Here is a 20,041-nt window from a genome sequence, read left to right as displayed (position 1 = left end):
GCACATAACTGAAATTGAAAGACTGGGACATGGATTTAACATTTCTCTTTATTTTTTGATACAGCCAAAAAGGATGGATAGGACTAGAATAATGTAAGACATTCACACATATCAAACGTATAAAAAGTTATATGAAAGGACAAGGCATCCACATGTAATACAATAGGATGTAACACAATGCAATGCCCGATGAACGCAGCCATGAAGGCATTATGGTAGAGTTTATATCACATGGTGATGACAAAGGCAGGGCCACAAAGGTGGAGTAGTCGGTGGAAACACAGGACATAATACTAGAGGAAATTCCACCACTGCTTCCACAGATAGCATGCAATGCTGAATCACTATTGCCATGTTTTGTTAGTCATTCTGGTGATTTACTGCACCAGGCTCAATTGCAAGCGCAAGCAGCAATTTTCTTACCGAGGAATTCATTTCTGTGGCTGCAAACCAGGCTCAATTCAGAAGGAACAATAGGATAGAATAATGGAGAAGGCACAGCGCCAGGTTAAAATGAAACCAAATAAATGTAAGCTTTAATTAGCAAAATACAGAACAGCAAGAAAAGAATAAAATAGTATATAACTGACACGAACAGACTAAACGTACAAAAGTTAAGTAATGGCAAGAATAGTGGTAATCATGGCAACGGGAGAAACTGACCAGAAACTTAGGTCAAACAAACAAACAAAAACCACGCTTGAATGTTACAACATCAAATCCCATGTAACCGTTTTATTGATCTTAAGCTCTAAACAGAAAGATTTGGTCTGTGTTTTTAAACATTGCTACCTAGAACTGGAATGCCTCTACATTTCTATCGCCCTGCTGCCAGGACAGGTTATTGTAGTACTGCTGCGTATGCAACCTTAATACTTAGGAAAAACAGGACCATGATTTATATCATACAAAGCTTATAAGCTAAGAGATAATAATAAATGCACATCAAACACTGGTGTTTTGTTTCTATTTGCTTACAATGACCTTGTGCAGGGGCAATTTTATTTACACATGTGTAAAATGCTCTCAGTATGACTTTGAATAAAATGGCCCCTGCACAGTGAAATTACTTGATAGGTCCCGTTTTCAGCCATACAGCTGATAGTTAAAAGTAACTCGGTTTTTGATTGTGAGATCCCCAGGATGGAGTCTGTGCTCGGGAAATCTGTGCTCGTTTGTTTGTATGAAATCTCGCCGTCCACAAAGCATGCATCTAAAAATACTTAGCATGGTTCAATCAGCTCTAAACTATTTTGTAGGAGAAAAAAAAGAAAAAAAAAAAAAAAAAAAAGCTGATTTGTGTTCTCATCTTGCCCTTATACAATATCATCGAGTAGCGAGAGCAACAAGAGTTAATTCAATGCATGCCTGTAAAGCATTAAATTCACATCACAAAAAAATCAAAGCAATATTCACCATTTTTCTTTTTGCTGTTGCCTTAAAGCCCTACGCGACTTTAAAATGCTATTAGGAGTAGACTAGCTGATATGAAGTACTTTCTAGGCAGGAAAGCGTCATTAATCATGCCTGGCTGTGTAACAACTACCGAAATCTAAAAGATGTACTCTACTCTCAGGCAACGAGGATGGTGACATCTGCATGACTGTCAATTTGGAGGTTTCTTACACTCCTCGGTCTCAGGCACAAAAAGCATAGTTAAAATGCTCAAAGAGAAAGAATACAGCCAGTGGAACCAGTTTATGATGCTACTACCAACATCTAGGCAAGAAACAGAGAAAGGCAACTTTATATTTATCAGACTGTTCTTTTGACCCAACTGTTCTTGTGCAAGTTCTGCTGGTAATTTTTAGCGTAAACATATAGTTGGCACAAAAAAAAAAAAAAAAAGGCTCTAGTAACAAAGAAGGCGAGATGGGCGATTGGAGAATAGGAGATGTGGAATAAAACCAATTTCGGTGCAGTACATTACCTCTGCACTGAATAAAGTGAACAAAGACGAAGGAAACACTACACTTTATCTGCATGCAAACATACGTATTCACGCTGAACATTCACCCACACACCTGCGCACATATACTGAACAAAGCCCTGTCGCAAAGGCAAAAAATCTGCAGCTGGGTGAATCCTGTGCTTTTGGTTCATTGTTACACTGAGTGATGCTGCTTTAGCCAATCAGTGCGCGGCCTGCTTGGCTCGTTGGGTGTGGCACTTCATACACAGGATCTTGCCATCCAGAGGATAGCAGCCATTTTCATCTGCTTCTATGGAGAGAGGGCGAGCACAGTCCTGCAAAGTAATTGAAATATTGATTATCAGAAGCTGAAACACCCTGTGACACACATAAAAAACAACAACAAAAAAACCCCCAAACAAAAACAACTATGTATAGGTCTTACCTCACAGCGGTAACACTTGAGGTGGAAGTTCTTGTCAAGAGCTACCACTCTGACCGTCTCCTCGCTGCCCGGGGCTGGAATAATGGGTTCATTACAGCTCACACACATAGGGGAGAAACGCCTACGAGAAGGGAGGTGGATTTGAGTTAATTACCTCAGTTGAACTCTTATGCATTCACACCCCTAGCTGAGGAAACACTGAAACAATCAGTGATATTCCACTGAGATGTAATAAAGTGTGTTGCTTCTGGGCCTGGCAACAAGTTGCAGCAAAGTTTAGTTGGCTTTGTCAAACACATTTTGAGTGAGCTCTAAACAAAGTTTTAAGCGATCTGATCAAAATGAGAAAGAGGTTTTAAAGTGTTCTTTCCTCTAGCATAAACTATCTCACTGATCATTTAGATGGGTACAAATACTGGAATCCAAAATTAACTTTTGGTTTTAACCACACATCCTTGTTCTGACAATGTTTGCAAGAAGAACTGCACCACATGATCACTTCTCATAAGGAATTAACAGAAATATATTATTTTTTTATGTGGAAATCCATAGTGACCTGTGGTAATCCTGGACACAGTAGGGGTTGTTGTTGTCATCAGTGATAAAGGGTGCCCCCTCAAGTACACAAGAGCAGGTGCTGCAGCGGAAACAGTGGGCATGGAAACACTGTCCAACTGCCTTCAACACACGGTCTGTGATCTTCTCCCCACATCGAGAACACACAGCCAGGGAGCTCTGAGGAGCAACAGCATGAATGTGAGGAGAATGGAGGTGAGAAACTAGTTAAACGTGCACCTTATATACTCAATTCAGCAAGAATATAAGATGAATAAATGTCTGCATCTCCTCACCACGTAGCAGTCCTCACACTGTGGTGAACCATCCCTGTCGTAGAACTGCATGCCCTGCAGGGGGCGGTGACAGGTCATGCAACAGAAGCAGGTGGAGTGGAAGAGTTTATCCATGGCCCTCACTGCTGGCTGAGTACGGGAGAGAGCCTCACCACATTTTCCACAAACCTCTGAAGAAAAGAGAAAGATACACAAACAACTTTATGAACAAGCAAATTCTCCGTCTCTTTACTCAGCTCTGGTACAACAGTGTAATAAACACAGATGGGAAACTTGTAGTTTTATGCATTTGTTTGGTTTGTGTAAACTGTTCTGCACAGTCAATATGTTATCCCAAAGATGCAGCTTATTTTTTAGGGTCATAGATGTAACACTGGAGAGACAAAAACTGACCACATTTAAATTGTAGATCACAAAGGATAAACTGTGAATATATTTTGATGTCCATAAAAATCTGCATTTTGCAACCAGTCAGCAAACTGAAAGGTGAATAATTTCTTATGTCTGCTGAATATTTGCAGTTTGGGACATTAATATTTCATTGGTAATATTTTTTCCTGCATTCATTTCACTAAGATTATCAACAATCAAAAAGTTAAACCATTACTTTTGTTAACGCCTCTCCCATGCCACCAACTCAAGTTTTTCCAAACGAGCAGCTACTTAATGACTGTAATTAACAACAATGAGATTCAAAATTCAGCCACATCAGTGCACTCTCTGGAGATAATTATAATAAATTATTTTCTAATTAAATCAGAAAGATGCAAAATACAAGTGAAATAAAAGTGTCTTTTGATTTGAAGTTTCGTGTCTGCACCTGTAGGAGGGGAGGTGATGAGAGGTGGGTTCGCGTCCATGTTTCTAATGAAGTCCTTGGTCATCCTCTCCAGCTCCTCCACTTCTTTCATGTTCAGAGGAACACCTCCACCTGCACTAGGAACTGGGCCCGGGGGTGAGGGCTGCCACAGAAGAGGAAGAAGCCATAAATGCATATGTATAATTTTTTTAAGGCATGTTATAGTTTCATACGCGTCTTATAGAGGATTTTGTTATTTATAACTGTACCTTTGCAAACACTGTGCATGTCCAGCATTCCTATCTACTGACAATCAATTATCTGTACTTCCTGTGACTTTCCACAGTACATGCAAAGCAAAAAGCAGGAACATACCGTCGATGCAGGGGTAGTTTTCATTGGCTGGTTAAAGGAGGAGGGCGGAGATGCCATCGTTTTGGGTTGAGGAGGTGGCACAGCAGAAGGAGTGTTTTGGTTTGCGTTCATCTGACTGGCAAAGGGAGAACTCTTTACGTGATTAGCAGCCGGTGCAGTGGCCATGTTATTTGGTGGAGCAGGAGGTGCAGGCGGAGCCGCAGGAGGTGGAGGGAAAGAGCAAGTAGCTATGGGAGGGGAAGGCTTAGGTGCACTGCTGGCAGCGGTGGGTGTCTGGTTCAGGTTCAGGTTGATTTTTTGCGCCAGAGAAGCTGATGATGTCGTCGTTCTTCCTCCGAATCCAGACTTGGGAGCCACGGCCGGCGCTTTAGCGAAAGACTGAGCGGCAGAGTTTGGCGCAGCGTTGTGATTGCCCTGTCGGTTCGTTCTGGCTTTGAGTTCTTCTGCCCAGGGCGCAGGAGGAGGGCGATCGCCCATCTCGGGAGGTGGGAGGAAGGAAAGGGCTGGTTTGGGAGCGGTTGGAGGAGCTGAGACCTTGGGTGCTGATGAATACTGGCTTGGTATCTGTGGGTGAAATAACATTAAACAAAAGATTATCATGATGGAAAAGCAAAGAAAAGAAAAACAACAACAACAACGCTAATTTCACGTAAGAATGGAGTTTTTCTGATTTACCATGAACTATAATTGAATTGAGGGAAGTTAATATTCCCTGCATGGTGAAATGCTACAAGCAGACACTATCATAATACTGAATGAGGTACTTTGATTAAAGTAAACACTGGAGGCGCTCCAAAGTTTGAGCTTATCAGAAGTGCTTCGTCTTTCTGACATTTATTTTGCAGGTTTTGAGCCAGCATTATTCTGCCTTGATCCAGTACCTCCCTGTTGGATTAAAAACACTCTCCATTTATGGCCCTCTCACTGGGTCCCTGGCAGCACACTCTGGCTTCATCACACTCTCATGCTCTCCACTCACTTCTGCGTGCATCACTCTGCCTCTCTGCAAGTGTCTCTTCTCTCAGTGTGAATCACCGGCTATCTCACTTTTTGTTTTCTCTTTCAGTCTGGTGCACCGTGCGAACAGTTCACTACTAATTGACTTCTTTCCACCTGAACAGACGAAGGGAGACTAATGAAACCGACCTGGTATGTCCCCAAACTATTTCTCCTGACCCATGTAGCATTACCTTTTTCTCTTCTCCACAGGAGTCAGTTTGTTTTTCTACAGCTGGCTTCCTCTGAGTCTTGTCATTTTGCTACTCATCTGGTTGTTTGCTCTGTAGGCAACCTCTGTTTACACTTGCCTTTTAAATCCATTTCAGGGATCTAAACACAAGTAAACAACCAAGACGTATTGCCATTTCCACCCGTTAGTACTTTGTTAATGTCAACATCTCGCTCAGAGGGTAAAATAGATCAGCACACACTATATAAGGGTGAAGACAAGCTACAACACCACCATGTCCCCCATTATTGTTCTTGTTTCTCTTACGTCTGTCGGGGACACATCTATATTTACACTACAAAAGAAATATGGTCAAATGTGTCCCAGTGCACCTGACCAAGGAGTTTCATGGCAGTTGTTTACACTTGTATTCACTGCTATCCACTAAATGCATTTTGAAAACCAAAATGTTTAAACTGTAGTCCTTATTTTCCTGTGCATTATACCTTGGGGTGGAAAGGTCCCTTGGTCTCCATCTCAGACAACATGCCAGTCAGAGAGTTGAGCTGTTTATCAAAACTTGTCTGCTTCTCCGTGAATCTCTGGTGGCGGAAGAATGGAGATCACAGAAATAAAGTTAATATACACAATTTGGGGAATCACGATGAAGCAAAAAGGATGGATGGATGAGCGAGGAGCAGAAATGTAGCTGAAGAGGTTACTTTGTTACAGACTATAAATACACAGCAAAAACATTAAATATGGATACTTAAAAAAAAACTAATGTGACCAAAGTGGGTACAATATGCAGCGCTTGAACAATTACTGATGTGACAAAACACAAAAATGAAAGAACGATGACAAACAAGCTTAAAAAGGTGATTATAATGATGATAAAAGCTTGCTATGTTAATATTTCTGGTTAGATGAAAGAGAATATTTTATTTTCAGTTACTTATCTGGCTGTTTGCTGATTATCATTTAGCACAGACTCAATGCTGATACAAACATGAGGTTTAAATCATATTTATATTATTTTACAGCCATTTTTTAGCACTTCCAAAAAGAATAATAAAAATAATTCATCTTTATGTTGCTCTTGTAGTCCAACAATCAAACTGGAACTAATGAAAGCCTACAATACACATCTCCACAATAAACCTCATAACACACTGCATGCCTAAGAAGTATTTTAGTGACGTAAATTGGCAATAATCCTGTTAGACGAATGAAAGTGGGTGATTTACCCCGGACTAATGCTAATATAATTTGTGGGAAAAATCTCAAAAGACAGCATTTCCTGCCAACAGTCAGTCCACAGACTCAATATGGTCACACAAAAATGTCCTAAATAATTATCCAATTATATTTAAATGCAGTTAGGAAGGAAGCAGTGTGCAGGAGGATGAAGACACCACTGTGACTCACCTGTGGGGTCCCCGAAGAACTGAAAGCATTGGTACTGGAGGCAGGGAGAGGTGGAGGAGGAGGGGGAGGAGGGGGAGAGGGACAGGTGGGTGGACAGCGGCTCTCCTCCGGGGGAGCTGGGAGGGGCAGGTCATCTGCCACTGGAGGTGGAGCGGGGAACGCGGGAGGGGGAGCATCAGAGGCAGTGGGAATGGTGGAGCATTCAGGGGGAGGGGCTGGCAAATCATCATCCAGTGGAGGAGGAGGGGGTGGGAAGTCTGACAAAAACGAGGAGGGATGATTGGTTAAAAGCATTCACAAAAATAACGTCCAAGTATTCAATTTAACACAAAACAGGACAACAAAGCATCAAAACTGTCTGGAATATTTGGCCACTGAGATCTGCTGGTTGGCTGTTGCACTGATGCCTGGTAGGTATCCTGTTATGTACTTTATGCATTAAAAGGCGCCCTGTGGAGGTTTTTTTGATAAAACAAGAAACATGTTTAGATTAGCAAAAGACTCTTGGTTCAATCGCAGGAGGAGACAAACTCTTTGGGTGTGTGTCAGGAAGGGTATTCGACATAAATAAATAAAACATTTGGAGATACTTGTGTGGTGACCTCTTGTGAATAAAGATGCAGCCGAAAGTGGCTTTAAATGCGTTTTTGGCATCTTAACACAACCAAATGCATTTCCTACCTTGTAGGAAATACATTGCATTTAAATCCTTACAACCTTTAATTTGAACTGTCTGATTGTTTGCATTTATAGAAGTGTAATTGTGCACAGCTCTAAAAGTAAAAACGAAATTTCCCAACAAAAGCAAGATCGCCCAGACTATCTGCATATTTCAGAAGAACCCTTAAAAGGCAGGCGTTAAGAGCACAGTAATGTAATGTGCTGGAGAGACAGACAGCACCACAGCCATCCTGTACTCAACTGTGAAGCTCTGCATGCTCTAGCATAAGAAGCAGCAGTGGACGGGATAGGGAATGGGGGCTTTTTTCAGTGGATACAACTTAATACAGACAAAAATAAACATAAATACCATAACAGAGTGAAGGGGGCGGTGGAGGCAGGTCTCCAACTCGGCCAATAACACCTGTGCCTACTGGTGTTGGTGATGGAGCAGAGGGAGGTGTCTGACTTTTGGGTCGTGGGGGGGCCACAGAAGCAAACTTCTTTGGCTGGTTGTAGAAGGAAGGGGTGGTGACTTTGAAGTTCAGAGAGGATGTCACCATGAATGGCTTGTTGCTGTTGGAGTCCTCCATTTTCTGTATTTATCTGAGGATGACAACAGGGAACACAATGAGGGGGTACCGTACAGGAAATGTAATTTTTTGTTTTAAACAGAGAAACATGAAACAAGCTGCAGTGACGATCAAAGAGCTACAGCCTCAGAATTCCTACTGTTACAATCCACATGATAAAAGCAACGTTAATCAGCTGACTGAACTCAAAGGGCTTGCATTCCTTGGCAGCAGATGCACGTCCTGCATTTTTGCATTAGTGGTGATGACACAGCAGTGAAACGCTTGGCCAGACACAGTTGCAAATCAAAGCCCAATTATAATCCGCTTTAGACATTGTAATTACTCAACACTGATTTTTTTAATTTTATTTTTTTTTACAAAAATATGCTTAATTGTTGTCACCTGTGTTTCAATTAAAACTGAAGCTGGTCTGAGCTTTACAAGTTAAGACAAGTTGTGGATGGTGGTGGGGCAGTTGCAAAACAAGCGGGGGTGGCATCTAGGCGCAGAGATCAACAACAATGGTTATCACAATTGAAGTGTGTGTTATCACATAGTGAAAATATTCCACAACTTTGCCCTTTTTTATAGACATTGTTGTGTCAGTGTGTTAGCCTTTTCATACAGGATTTCTCCAGATTCTGTGACACTTTGAATGAAATTCCCAAATTCTTTAAATTGTTGTATTACATTATTTCAAACCTCATCTTTTTTCAACTAGTTTTCCTTTATAAATTTTGGAATTAAATATAACTTAAAATGTGTTTTTTTCCTAGAACACCAAAGATAAACCATACTTTTTACACATTTTAATTACATGACCAGAAATAGCAATAACATGCACTGAATTCTACTAAGTAAGGTTCTTTGCCTTTACAATATGCTGACCAATCTTGCTTACTTATATTTTCAACACAGGGTCCCATTGGGAGCCAGTAAAAAAGCCTGAATTATATATGCAAATTAATTAATTTAGATTACATTTTTCCACAGCACTTTTTTTTTTTTTTTTTTTACTACATGAAATAGGATGCATGACAAGTATTTTGCATTAACGAAAAATCAGCACAGTCTTAAAATGAGCATCTACTGGGTACCATCTCTATCCCTGAAGTCCAAGTAAAATTAACTGACCTTTATTGTGGCATCTCAAAAAATTTAGTTTGGACTAGAGCAGGGCGATATGCCCAAAAATATTTATCACGATATACATTTGAAAATTTACAATAACAATATAACTGACAATATAATTGACACTAGACAAAATACTTTACAACTCCTCAACTTTATTAGTGCAAACAAACAAACATCAATGTATTTTCACTTAAACCAGCAGCTTTTTTAAGTGCATTAAAGTTATATAAAAAAATGTAACAGTGCAAATGCAAATTCCTTGCTGAGAGTTTAACCAAAAGGCTTTTCCAGTGGAAATTGGCCGACATATCCTCAACATAACCATGTAGAATATCCACAAAACTTAAAAAGAGGTTATACACACACACACACACACACACAATACGGTAATATTATGTTGAAGCACAGTACGTATCACTCCGCGAGGCTCCTGCCTACGACAGTGCTCCGACAATCCATCAAGCGGTGCAGGTTCGTAGATTAGCAAAGTCGTACTGGAACATTTGACTGATTTTTGAGCGCCGTGCACATAAAATCGTTTCGAGGTCAGTAAACACAACCAGAATTCATACATAAGGCACACGGGATTATAAGGGGCACTGTCGATTTTCAGAAAAATCAAAGGATTGATTTTAAGTGTGCCGTATTTTCCAAAAAAAACACGGTAATAACGACGGCCCGCTAGCATGCACTACCAAAAATAGTGCTTTGTTGTGTATCTGACGGATGAAAGCTAAACCAGTTCCACACCACTGAAGTTGCAGCATTTTTACAAACCAATTCTGGTTCATCCGTTTCATTTAACGATCCACTTTCGCTCTTCTCATTCTGCGTCGCCGCCATGTGTGTATGTAAACATAGGCACTGCGCATGCACATTTTACCCATCTTCTATCGCGATATTTCATTTTCCTATCGTTGCCCAACATTACACCGGTATTACCGTAAACGGTATGATATAGCCCAGCCCTAGTTTGGACCATTTCTGGTTTTAGTGAAATAGCAGTAAGGAAGAAAATAACCCATAAGCATTCTGCAAAACCAACAGTACTCTTTAAACAAAAAGGCTTTGGCAAATAGTCTACAGCGGAATGAGAAAGCACGAGAGAGCCAAGTGTGTGAAAATGTCCTGAGGCCATGCATACAGAGCTGACAGACACAGTGGCACTCCCCGATGTCAGAGATAATTTACAATAAGCAACACATGGTTGTTTACAGTGGTATAAAACGCAGCAAGTGCATGTTTTTCAGAGTGCGGCCACTTTGCTCAAAGTGCGATGGCAGCTATCGTAACATTTTTATGTAATGCTGAGCTCAAATATTTACTTCACATATGCTGGTGGATAAACAAACACTGACGTAAGTCCTGTGTCTCCACCGAGATTCCTCGCCAAGTCTGCAAATATTTCCCTGAAGGCCACCGGCCCCAGACATGACCTTTAGTCAAAAGCATGGTTGTTCCAACATAATCGTCCACGCACACAAATCCAACCCTGCATCCGATCGGTCTTAACTCACACACTGTTGCTATTTAACAGTTTTATTCTGAAGCTTTAAAATACATAAAAATAATGATCTGAACTGTGGCAAAAGTTGAACAACCGGTCCTTGGACGACTACTCCAGATATGGTATCGCCTTAAAGCCATGAAGTCATAACATTTGACAGAGTGAGTTGCACATGGAAACAATTAGATAAAGTGAAGGCAACGAGCAATATGTAATTTGCTGTGTCATTTAATCTTACTTGGCACTTTTTGGGTTCATAAATGTCACGGAAGCAATGTGTCCTAAATATTTAGATTATATTTGAGGAGGGTGGACAGGCACGTGTCTTCAACTGCAATCTGAGAAGGTGGAGTTGGAGTTCAAACATGGAAATACACAAACAATATAAAAGATTGATCAAGCTTCCAGGCCTGATGGAAGTCCCTCAAACCTGTCTTCTTTTTAAAGGCCAGCAGGGGGCAACTCCTCTGGGTACAAGCAGAGCACAGCTGTCTTGCTCTGTGACCTCAATAATACTTTCCTTATGCGTTTATGGGCTCAACTGCTTGTTTCAGGTCACACTGAATAAAACATGTCATCCAGTCCACTGTAGGAGTGAGAAAGGGGGGTTTGAGGGTATGCTGGGCAATTCATGTTCACCAAGCTCTCCTTTCAAAATAGCAAAGTATCTAAAGGTTTCATATGAGGACTTCATTAACGATGAGTGATGTCATGGTGGCTACGTCCATTTACACAGCCTATGTTAGAAAATTAAGGGAATTATGCCACAGCAGCAATGCTCAGTATGGAAACACAGGAAAGAACTGCTAAGAGGTTGCCAAATATTCTTGGGTGGTCATTAATAAGCCTGTGGGGCTCAGAGAAGTAAAGTTTATGTGTGGGGAAACACTGAGAGGAGTGCAAAACCGTTTTCTCAGTCGCTTGCAGTTTAATAACAATCCAGTAAATGTGCATCAATTATAAGCTTGCTGTACTGAAGGCAGTTCCTACAAAAGTTATGTTTTTACAACTGATCCGACAAAGCAAAGCAGTGTGTACTGATACAGCTTTCTTTGGTTAAACATTTCTATTACTGCAGAGGAGCTGCTGTGCATGGTTTTTCCTTAAAAAGGAAATAAATTCCTAGTATGTTAATAATGTTGCCAAGGTTCTTTTGATAGAGATGATGACAGACTGCCATGGAAATATTATCGAAAATATTTTGCTATCATAGCACTGAAATGGACTCCTTAAAGCAGAGACGTACTTTTAGAGGCAAAGATGCAGTAACTTTTACATAAAACATCAAGAAAATACTTTGCATTTTGGTTAAAATGTAGACTATTAGTTGTTGTTATGGAAAAAAAACGAGAGTTATCATATATGCTTTCCAAAAAAAAAAAAAAAAAGAGAGATGGGGTTTGATACAGGCTTTTAAACTTTTATGTAGACAGAGCCGAAAGGATGGTAAAAACTAAACCAAACAGGAATAACAGTGAGCATTTCATCCTCATTCCTTTTTGTTGGGACACAGACAACGCTTCATGTTCTGACAAGACACGAAAACCCTCACAGCTCCTCCTGGTGCTCATGATTTACTAGCTTCTCTGATGAGACGGCAGTACTTCTGCTTTCAGGGTCAGCTTCCTCCAGCGCAAGATTTATTGATGGTAAACAATTCTAACCATATATGTCCAAACCAACGGTGTTAAAACTTTCACACAAGTGTCAGCTGCTCCACTGCGTCATGACGTAGTCTAAGGCATCCTTTTTTGAATCATAGATTGATGTGAAAGTCATGATTCATGCTTTGAGCATATTTTCCGTGCATTATTGAATACCAGTAAAAAGTTGTGAGCAACAGATTTCCTTTTTACAAGACAAAGTTTCATGAGATAAATAATCGCTGCAGCAGAGATCCTGCTTGATGTATCTAGCTTTTACCATTTCGGTTATTACATTTTTTTTTTGTAACTTAAGCCCCCTTTTCACTTAAAATTTGATACGAGACACGATGATGATTCATGTGTCAAAGGTATTTTCTAAAGGAAAATCTGAATAGCCACCCATCCTACATATTGATATGACCCTTAAACATTTATGTAAAATGGACGCTCTGTTACTTGTCGTTTTTAACAAACAATTGAGACAGCAGTCTGTAGCGTTCATTGGAATAACCAGTAATTGACAACTGTTCATGAACCACATTAAAATCAAATAAATAAACAAACAAACATCTATGATGAGTTTGCAGTTTCGATCCCTCGACATTTCAACCCTCATTGCTCAACAGCCTGTACTCTGTATCACATCTCTTTGCTCATTATCTGTTACACAGACTGGCACATACGCGACTGATAAATAGCCTCTTAAGCTGTTTATAGCCAGATACCTTTTATCAACCTCTCTGGTGTTAAGGGACAAGAGATCAGAGGTCACCATAATTGTAAATGATTGTATTATCCTGATAAATGTAAAAGATTAACAGAGTGTCTGATATTACACGGGTACTGTAACGCTGAAGTTACAGTAACTAATACCAATACAGTAATACGCATTACAATAAATTATGTTTACTAAATGAGATTCTACACCAGCCAGTCTTCCAGATACGTAATAATTTAGTGGTGCATGTGTTTGCATGAGTGTGCAAAGGTTTGATTAGAACTTGCAAAAGCAAAAGAAATAAAAAATGCATCTATCCCCATATAAATAAGTACCTGCACCCATGTTTGTTTGTTTTTTAAATTAAGAAGCCATGTCATTGTGGCATTTGAAAATGCAATTTCCTCAGAATGTCTTGGATAGCTCACTGCCCACCAGTTAAAACCAACTGGCCCAACATATGATAAAGCTTAATAGTGCCGCAGAAATTTAGCATTACAGGGAAATTCTCTGTAGGTGGATTCAAGTACCCAAACTGCTATAGTTACCCTTTTATGATGACTTCTTTGGTAAACCCCATTAGCCAAGATGGTGGCTTTCTTCAAAGTGGCTGTCAACAAAGTCTGTTTTTGGATAAGGGAAATTAAACTTGGCTTTTTGAATCATCTTCATGTCAAATCATACACATCACAATATCTGCTTCAGCCACACTCCTGGATGAAGCCCTTACACTACTCACTGGTTACCCAGTTCTCATCTGTGCCTCCCAAAGAGTCTTGTTCATGGTGACTCAGGATTTAGAGATTTATTCAAAACTTCAGTGGTTTGATTCTCGGCTCCTTCGTCTGTATGTTGGAGAGTCCTTGTGCAAGATACTGCACCCTAAAATTAAGGCTCATGCGTTTCATAATGTTAACTTGTGCTAGGTAATTATGACAGTGTCACTCTGGTTTTAACAGCTCAACACTTCTGTACCTTTCAGCTGTGCTCTGCTCAACTTTATATTGAAAGAAATGTGTTAACAGCCGATTTCCCTCGGTTTGCCTTTTCTCCTTTACCTTCCTCTCGCTTCTTCTTTGCTTATAGTGCACACTAGAGTCACCTAGACAGAATAAATTAGTTTAACTGTAAAGTAGAATCTGAGCATGATGTGATGTAAACCATTTTGTTTCATTTGTAAAGAGGTGAAAGTGGCATCAGAGAGGCTCCACTACTCGCTGCAGGAATGGGAGAATAAGACTACTCAAAGAAAGAGTGTTCAGCCTTTTGGAAAAATGGCTGGCTACTTATTAACCTACTATCAAGACCTACTTCATGTTGAAAGTAGTGGCCACAACAGACTCTAAACAGAACACTTAGCTCCATGTGGCTTTCTAAAATGAGTGCCTTCTTAAAATGGGAGGCTATGAGTTCGCCCTTTAGTTACAGTTTCTAAATCAACAATAGTCCTCTTAATTATTCAAACAGTGATGATAAGCTAGCGTTAGGTTTCATATGTTCCTCGATGCAGTCTTGGGGGATTCAAGGCGGTGAGATCACCACACACTCAGGTCCAGATGCCCTGCTGCAAATCTTGAAACCCGATCCTTGAGATGAGAGAGACCCTCAGCTGAGGAACATTTCTGGCACACCAACTCAATGACATCACCCCCCCCTCCCCTTTCCCCCATTTTCTGCTTTCCCGTAATCACCATTTCCTTCTATGCATCTTTGCAGTGTTTTTTCTCTTTTAACAAGACATGGATGTCTTTGCTTGCCCTCATAATCCAATGTATGTATTAATCTTCTGTAAAGGAGCACAGCTATAGATTTGTATCTCATAGTCTTTTCTGAAAATCATAGTACAAGTGGTGGGTGAGAAACCCCGGTTGCGGTTTCTTACCAGCCACTTGAACTGAATGACATCACTTGAGGACGCACTTAGTCATTTCTACATTACAGCTGTGATGAAGGATGGCATCGTGCAGGCCGAGCATAGATCACATATGGTGCTCTTTAGCTTTTGAACTTTGTATAAACGCCACATGGCTGGACAGCTTTAACAGAGTAGAAAACCGGCACAGTTGGTTTTGATTCCTTCATACCAGGAACTCATTTTCACCAAAAAAGAAAAAGACTGAGGTAAAGTGTAAACAGCCTAACTACCTGAAGGATATAGAAACTAGTAGGGTTATTGCACTCATCAGCTTGGCTGCAGGCTCACTGCCTTAGAAAACTGGGATACTTCTTCAAGACTATAAAATAAAGACCTTAGGCACAGCATGAAATAATATTTAAAACTGTAAAACCAGGGCATTTTGTGGCATGCCTTCAGTTATCGCTGCTTTTTGTCCTGGACAAAGTTTAACACGAACAAGCTGTCTCTGAAAGCAGCAACTATGTGGCTTTTAAGGAAAACTTTATTCCACTTTTGACGAGGATGGCTTTGAACTTAGCAGTGGCCTGTTGGTTTATGGTTATAGAGGAACTAAATTTAGTTAATATACTGTGCTCTAGCTTTGTAAAAGGAAGCACTGAAACACGATGCCTCATTAAACAAGTCTATGTCCTAATGCTACTGAAAGAAAACAAAAACACCCACAGTATGTGGATACTGTTTTCTTACAAGTGACATAACCACCATGCCCACATGGGATGAGTAAAAACAACACAAAACCAAAAAAACAAAACTGCTGTAGTCTCATTTTTTAAGCCAAAACAACACTAGGAATATTAAAGAACAGCTATCCCAAAGAAAACCTAACAGTACTTCCAGTATTTCCTCCCTGGTTAGACACATTATCTGTGACTACTGTGTTGTTCATGAAACTCTCTATTGTTCTGATGTTAATAGCACACCCGGTTTCTGGGAAAGCGTGTCTGGGCCACGGGTCACTAATGCGGGAGACAAACAACTCTTTTGAGTCCAGTCTTACAGGTCACTGGACGTGCACTGAGCAACAGTGCTGTGTTCTGACGCAGCTGGATGAGTGATGGAAACAGGAAACATTTCAAAACTGGTCACATCATCATCCACTGGATTATCACGTCAGACACTTACACCACCAAAAACTCTTTCTTAATGCATTTACATACAGTCTAGTGTTGGCCAAAGAGGAGTCACAAGGAAGTGAGAGACGAAAAAAGTGATTTGAGGCAAAGTGTTCCTCTACAATAACTCGTGCCTTTTGATTCACAGCTCCTACAATTAAGGAGGATTGCTCTTTGCTCGATTTAGTCCTTGTTCTCATATCTTTTAGTTGCCTCACCAACTTACAGAGGCGTCAGAGATCATAATATTCCCAGTCTTTGCAACTGCACCACACAAACCTCAGACCAGAGTGTTCGTACTTTAAGTTGTTCTTAAACACAGCTTAGTTACTGTGGCCTTGGGTTAAGGCTCCTTGAGTCCTCCTAGTCAGAGGAATTTAACATTCTCAGGGTTGCAGAAATCTATGCTAAAAATGGTATATCCATACAAGCCCCAATTTCCTTTAATCCACTGAGCACTAATCGCATGTTAGTATGCAAAGCTGTACATTTGTCTCCACCACTGCCTGCTGTTATAATTTGCCTGTTAGTGACTGATACTTTCCCTCCATATACCCTACACATTCCTGATATTTTACACCACCGTTGGACACTTGCATTTGTAAAAGCACAAACCAGTGTACAGCCTTATTCCTTTCTAATAGGCAGCTTAGTTGAGCTTAGCTCAACTGATACTAGTGCAGTCCAGCTCTATCGTACTTTGATGAAGCGCAGACATTTTCAGTTTTTGTTGACAGTGTCAGAAAGGTGATGTCTTCTGCTTTATTTTGGGTGTGGTTGTGACAAGAATAGTCAGAAGTGTTCTAAATATTTCATTCACCTCATTATGGCACACAACAATAAAGGTGTCAAACATTTGGCCTGGGGGCCACACACAACTCAGTTTGTTTTGATCACTTAGAATTAAAAAAAAAAAAAAAGAGAGAGAGAGAGAGAGAGAGAGAGAGATCCAACTTAAATTATTATGAAGAAAGATCAACAAAAAAGAAGGTGCTGTGGTAAAATGTGACTTCTGGTATCTGCTCAAAAATGATTTTCTATATTTAAACTGCTGCAAATGAGTCGTTTCAATATGACTTGGTAACATTAATGATACCAAACCATTTTGAGCCAAGAAGAACATTTTATCACAAGGCAGAAGCTTTAACCAGTTTATGGCAAAGTGACTTACACATTACATTTATTTATCTGGGTAAAAACGGTCATTATTATTTTGTCATAGCTCTTTTGACAGCAGATAACAACAATAAAAAATATCTAACATTACAGTTCTATAAAGATATTTAAAGTGGCCACAAAGGACTGGACTGATTACAACGTAGAACAAAAAGTGAGTACAATAACCCAGCGTCTTAAAGATGCTTACAAAACAAGCATTTTTTATTTTATTTTATGCACAACTGCTTCGAAAATTGTGTTGACTACATTATATCACCAATATAACCAAAGGTACTGCACAGAGAAACATCCGAAGTCACTATCTAGCAGATGATCACTATTTGGCACAGCACTGGGCCCCACCTGCAGGAGGGGGGAAAAACCTGATGTAATGGTTTTACTGGTCCGGCCCACTTCAGATAGTAGGCTAGCTGTGCACCAAGAACTAAAATAAGTGTGACACCCCCCCTGCGCTGAAGAGTTGAAACAGCCATGCTTACAGCCCTAATCAATGGAGTTATAACAGCGAAGTCAAGTTCCACCTACTGGCACAATCAATAGGTTTAACATACTCTATGTACAGTAGTTTGCTGCTCAGTTAGGTTTACATCTGTTGGTCATTACTTTGACAGCTGACAGGCTTGGGTGAGCGGCAGCTAGGGTACTTGAACCAGCCCTTCATTAGGGCAAAATTAAGGATAACAAATGAAGGGTTTACGCTAAAGCTTGCTAGCGTAGCTAACGACGTGTCCCAATCAGGTTAATATTAACATACACAACGCCATGACAACGTTAGCCCATCCAGTTTAGCTTTAACACACGTTAACCCCAAAATTAAACCAACAAAAACATATTTTTACCGATACTCACCTGCACCGTAGGTCAGCTGTGTGATAACCTGCGTGGCTTAGCATCAGTCACACTAATGGTACTATTAGCTCCGCACACGCCCCTACACTCCCAGGCGACTCATGCTTTGGTCAGTAGGTTTCGCCCCGGTGAAACGCAAACACCACTGCCCCTTTTTTTGTAACGTTACCACATATGGAAACCAGTTTGTCCCAGTAGCACTGTCATCAAATCTAATAATTGTGCTACCCTGTGAAATAAATAAAAGCATACAGCTGCATGGCTAGCTGCCTAGCTTAAACAACTTTTTTTTCCTTTTTTTTTTTTTTTTTTTTTTTAGAAAAGCTGGACTTCCTGCAGGAGCTTCCGCATAGCCATGCCTTATCATCAGTATCATCAGCTGGAGAGTGGATTTGTTCACGTTCAACGCTAAACTGCTAGTCTGACAGAGACACCAGGGAAGCCCCGCACACCACGAGGTGTCTTTCTGCACCATTGTTTTTTTTAACGGTAAAAACCGAACCTTATGACAAATCCACACTGCTTGTCACGCCAACAAAGCTGACATTCCTTCAACACCTCCTTCCGAGTAACGAAAATCTGCCCTAGCATGCCGCTGCAAAAGGACTTTACCTTATTAGGTAACCTGTAAAAATTTGCTCACGTAACTAAAGCATGCCACCACCTCCTTCCATCCTGATCCCAGTCACAAGAGAGACATTTACTTACCCTGTTAGCACAGCTGCACTGTGGATCTCCCTTTTACTTCCCCCCTTTTCCTTTTGTTCTTCTTCCTCCTCTCTGGCTCCTGGGCTGAGTAAGAGTTGTCAGTAATGGCAACTTCTCTTTCTCTCTTCCCCTCTCCAGCTATTAGACCCTCCCCCTTTGCTTTTCAGCCTGGAGAAAGAATGACACCATCCTTCCAAACAAGTTCTTTCTCGTTTGAGTCTGGCTTAGGACTTGTGCATTACTATGTAAACAAAATCTCTCTCTCTCTCTCTCTCTCCCTCTCTCTCTCTGTGTGTGTGTGTGTGTGTGTTCATAAACTGTCCAGTCAGACCCCCTCTTCGTCCTCCTCCTCCTCCTCCTGCTCTCTTTTCTCTCTGGATTCTTGCAGCATTCTTCATTCAATGACATCAACCCTGTTGCCTCTCCTTGTAAGGTCAGAGTGGGGGAACGAGGGAGCAAATGGGAGGGAGAGATAATGGGGCTAGAAGCTTGATTAGATGCAGGCACTGAAAGCAGTCAGCGGGTTTAAAGCGCTGTGAGGCACAGTGGCTGTAAAAAGTTGACCGCTTCTGCTTTTAAACAAGCTTATGAAAATATACAAAGCTGCATTTAGTGCCGCTCTTCTTACCTGCCTAGACTAGCACAGCTCAAGATCAGATTGTAAAGGCATTATTTGTATTGGTTGCCAAGTGGGCTGCCACATCATTGTTTGCTTTGCAGCAAGACCGTAAACGTGGAAAGTCTCTGTGCGCATGATTAGTAAACTCGATTATAGATACCAACTGCATTTTATCTGTCCCTGTAATCAGGATGTGCAACCTGGTGTTAAAGTGACACCTCCCATCCTGTAGCTCAGCCACGTCAATGACATAATGCTCTTTTGTTTCTCACCAACATCCAACTCACATTGTTCACACAGCCTACCTGGTGTGAGTCATATATCACCTCTTCACGTGTAGTCATTTTTCTGTTTTATTAAGTAAGTCTTTTTTAATGTTTCATTTCAGTTAGATGGAGACACTAAAAATAACAGAGCATGCTCTCAGTTCTCACAGCA

At 40.7% G+C, this 20,041-nt stretch overlaps 1 protein-coding gene across 2 annotated transcripts; it reads right to left on the bottom strand.

The window, feature by feature from the left end:
• Positions 1-36: 36 nt before the first annotated feature.
• On the bottom strand, positions 37-19,306 carry zyx (zyxin). Of its 2 annotated transcripts, none has more exons than XM_080897311.1 (10): positions 18,985-19,306; positions 8,009-8,244; positions 6,979-7,235; positions 6,057-6,152; positions 4,383-4,946; positions 4,029-4,170; positions 3,209-3,378; positions 2,914-3,092; positions 2,358-2,478; positions 37-2,247 (listed from the first exon to the last, which is right to left on the bottom strand). In XM_080897311.1, the coding sequence occupies exons 2-10, from the start codon at positions 8,229-8,231 to the stop codon at positions 2,134-2,136; spliced, it is 1,866 nt and encodes a 621-aa protein (XP_080753437.1). In that variant the 5' UTR covers positions 8,232-8,244; positions 18,985-19,306; the 3' UTR covers positions 37-2,133. The 2 variants fall into 2 exon arrangements, with proteins under 2 accessions (XP_080753437.1, XP_080753438.1); XM_080897312.1 differs by lacking the exon at positions 18,985-19,306 and adding an exon at positions 18,277-18,424.
• Between the last annotated feature and the right edge of the window lie 735 nt (positions 19,307-20,041).

The sequence above is a fragment of the Rhamphochromis sp. 'chilingali' genome (genome assembly GCF_963969265.1).
Source record: "Rhamphochromis sp. 'chilingali' genome assembly, chromosome: 11".
In the NCBI taxonomy this organism is placed as follows: Eukaryota; Metazoa; Chordata; class Actinopteri; order Cichliformes; family Cichlidae; genus Rhamphochromis; species Rhamphochromis sp. 'chilingali'.
The sequence above is the reverse complement of the archived record's forward strand: the minus strand, read 5'-3'. Positions and strand labels throughout refer to the sequence as shown.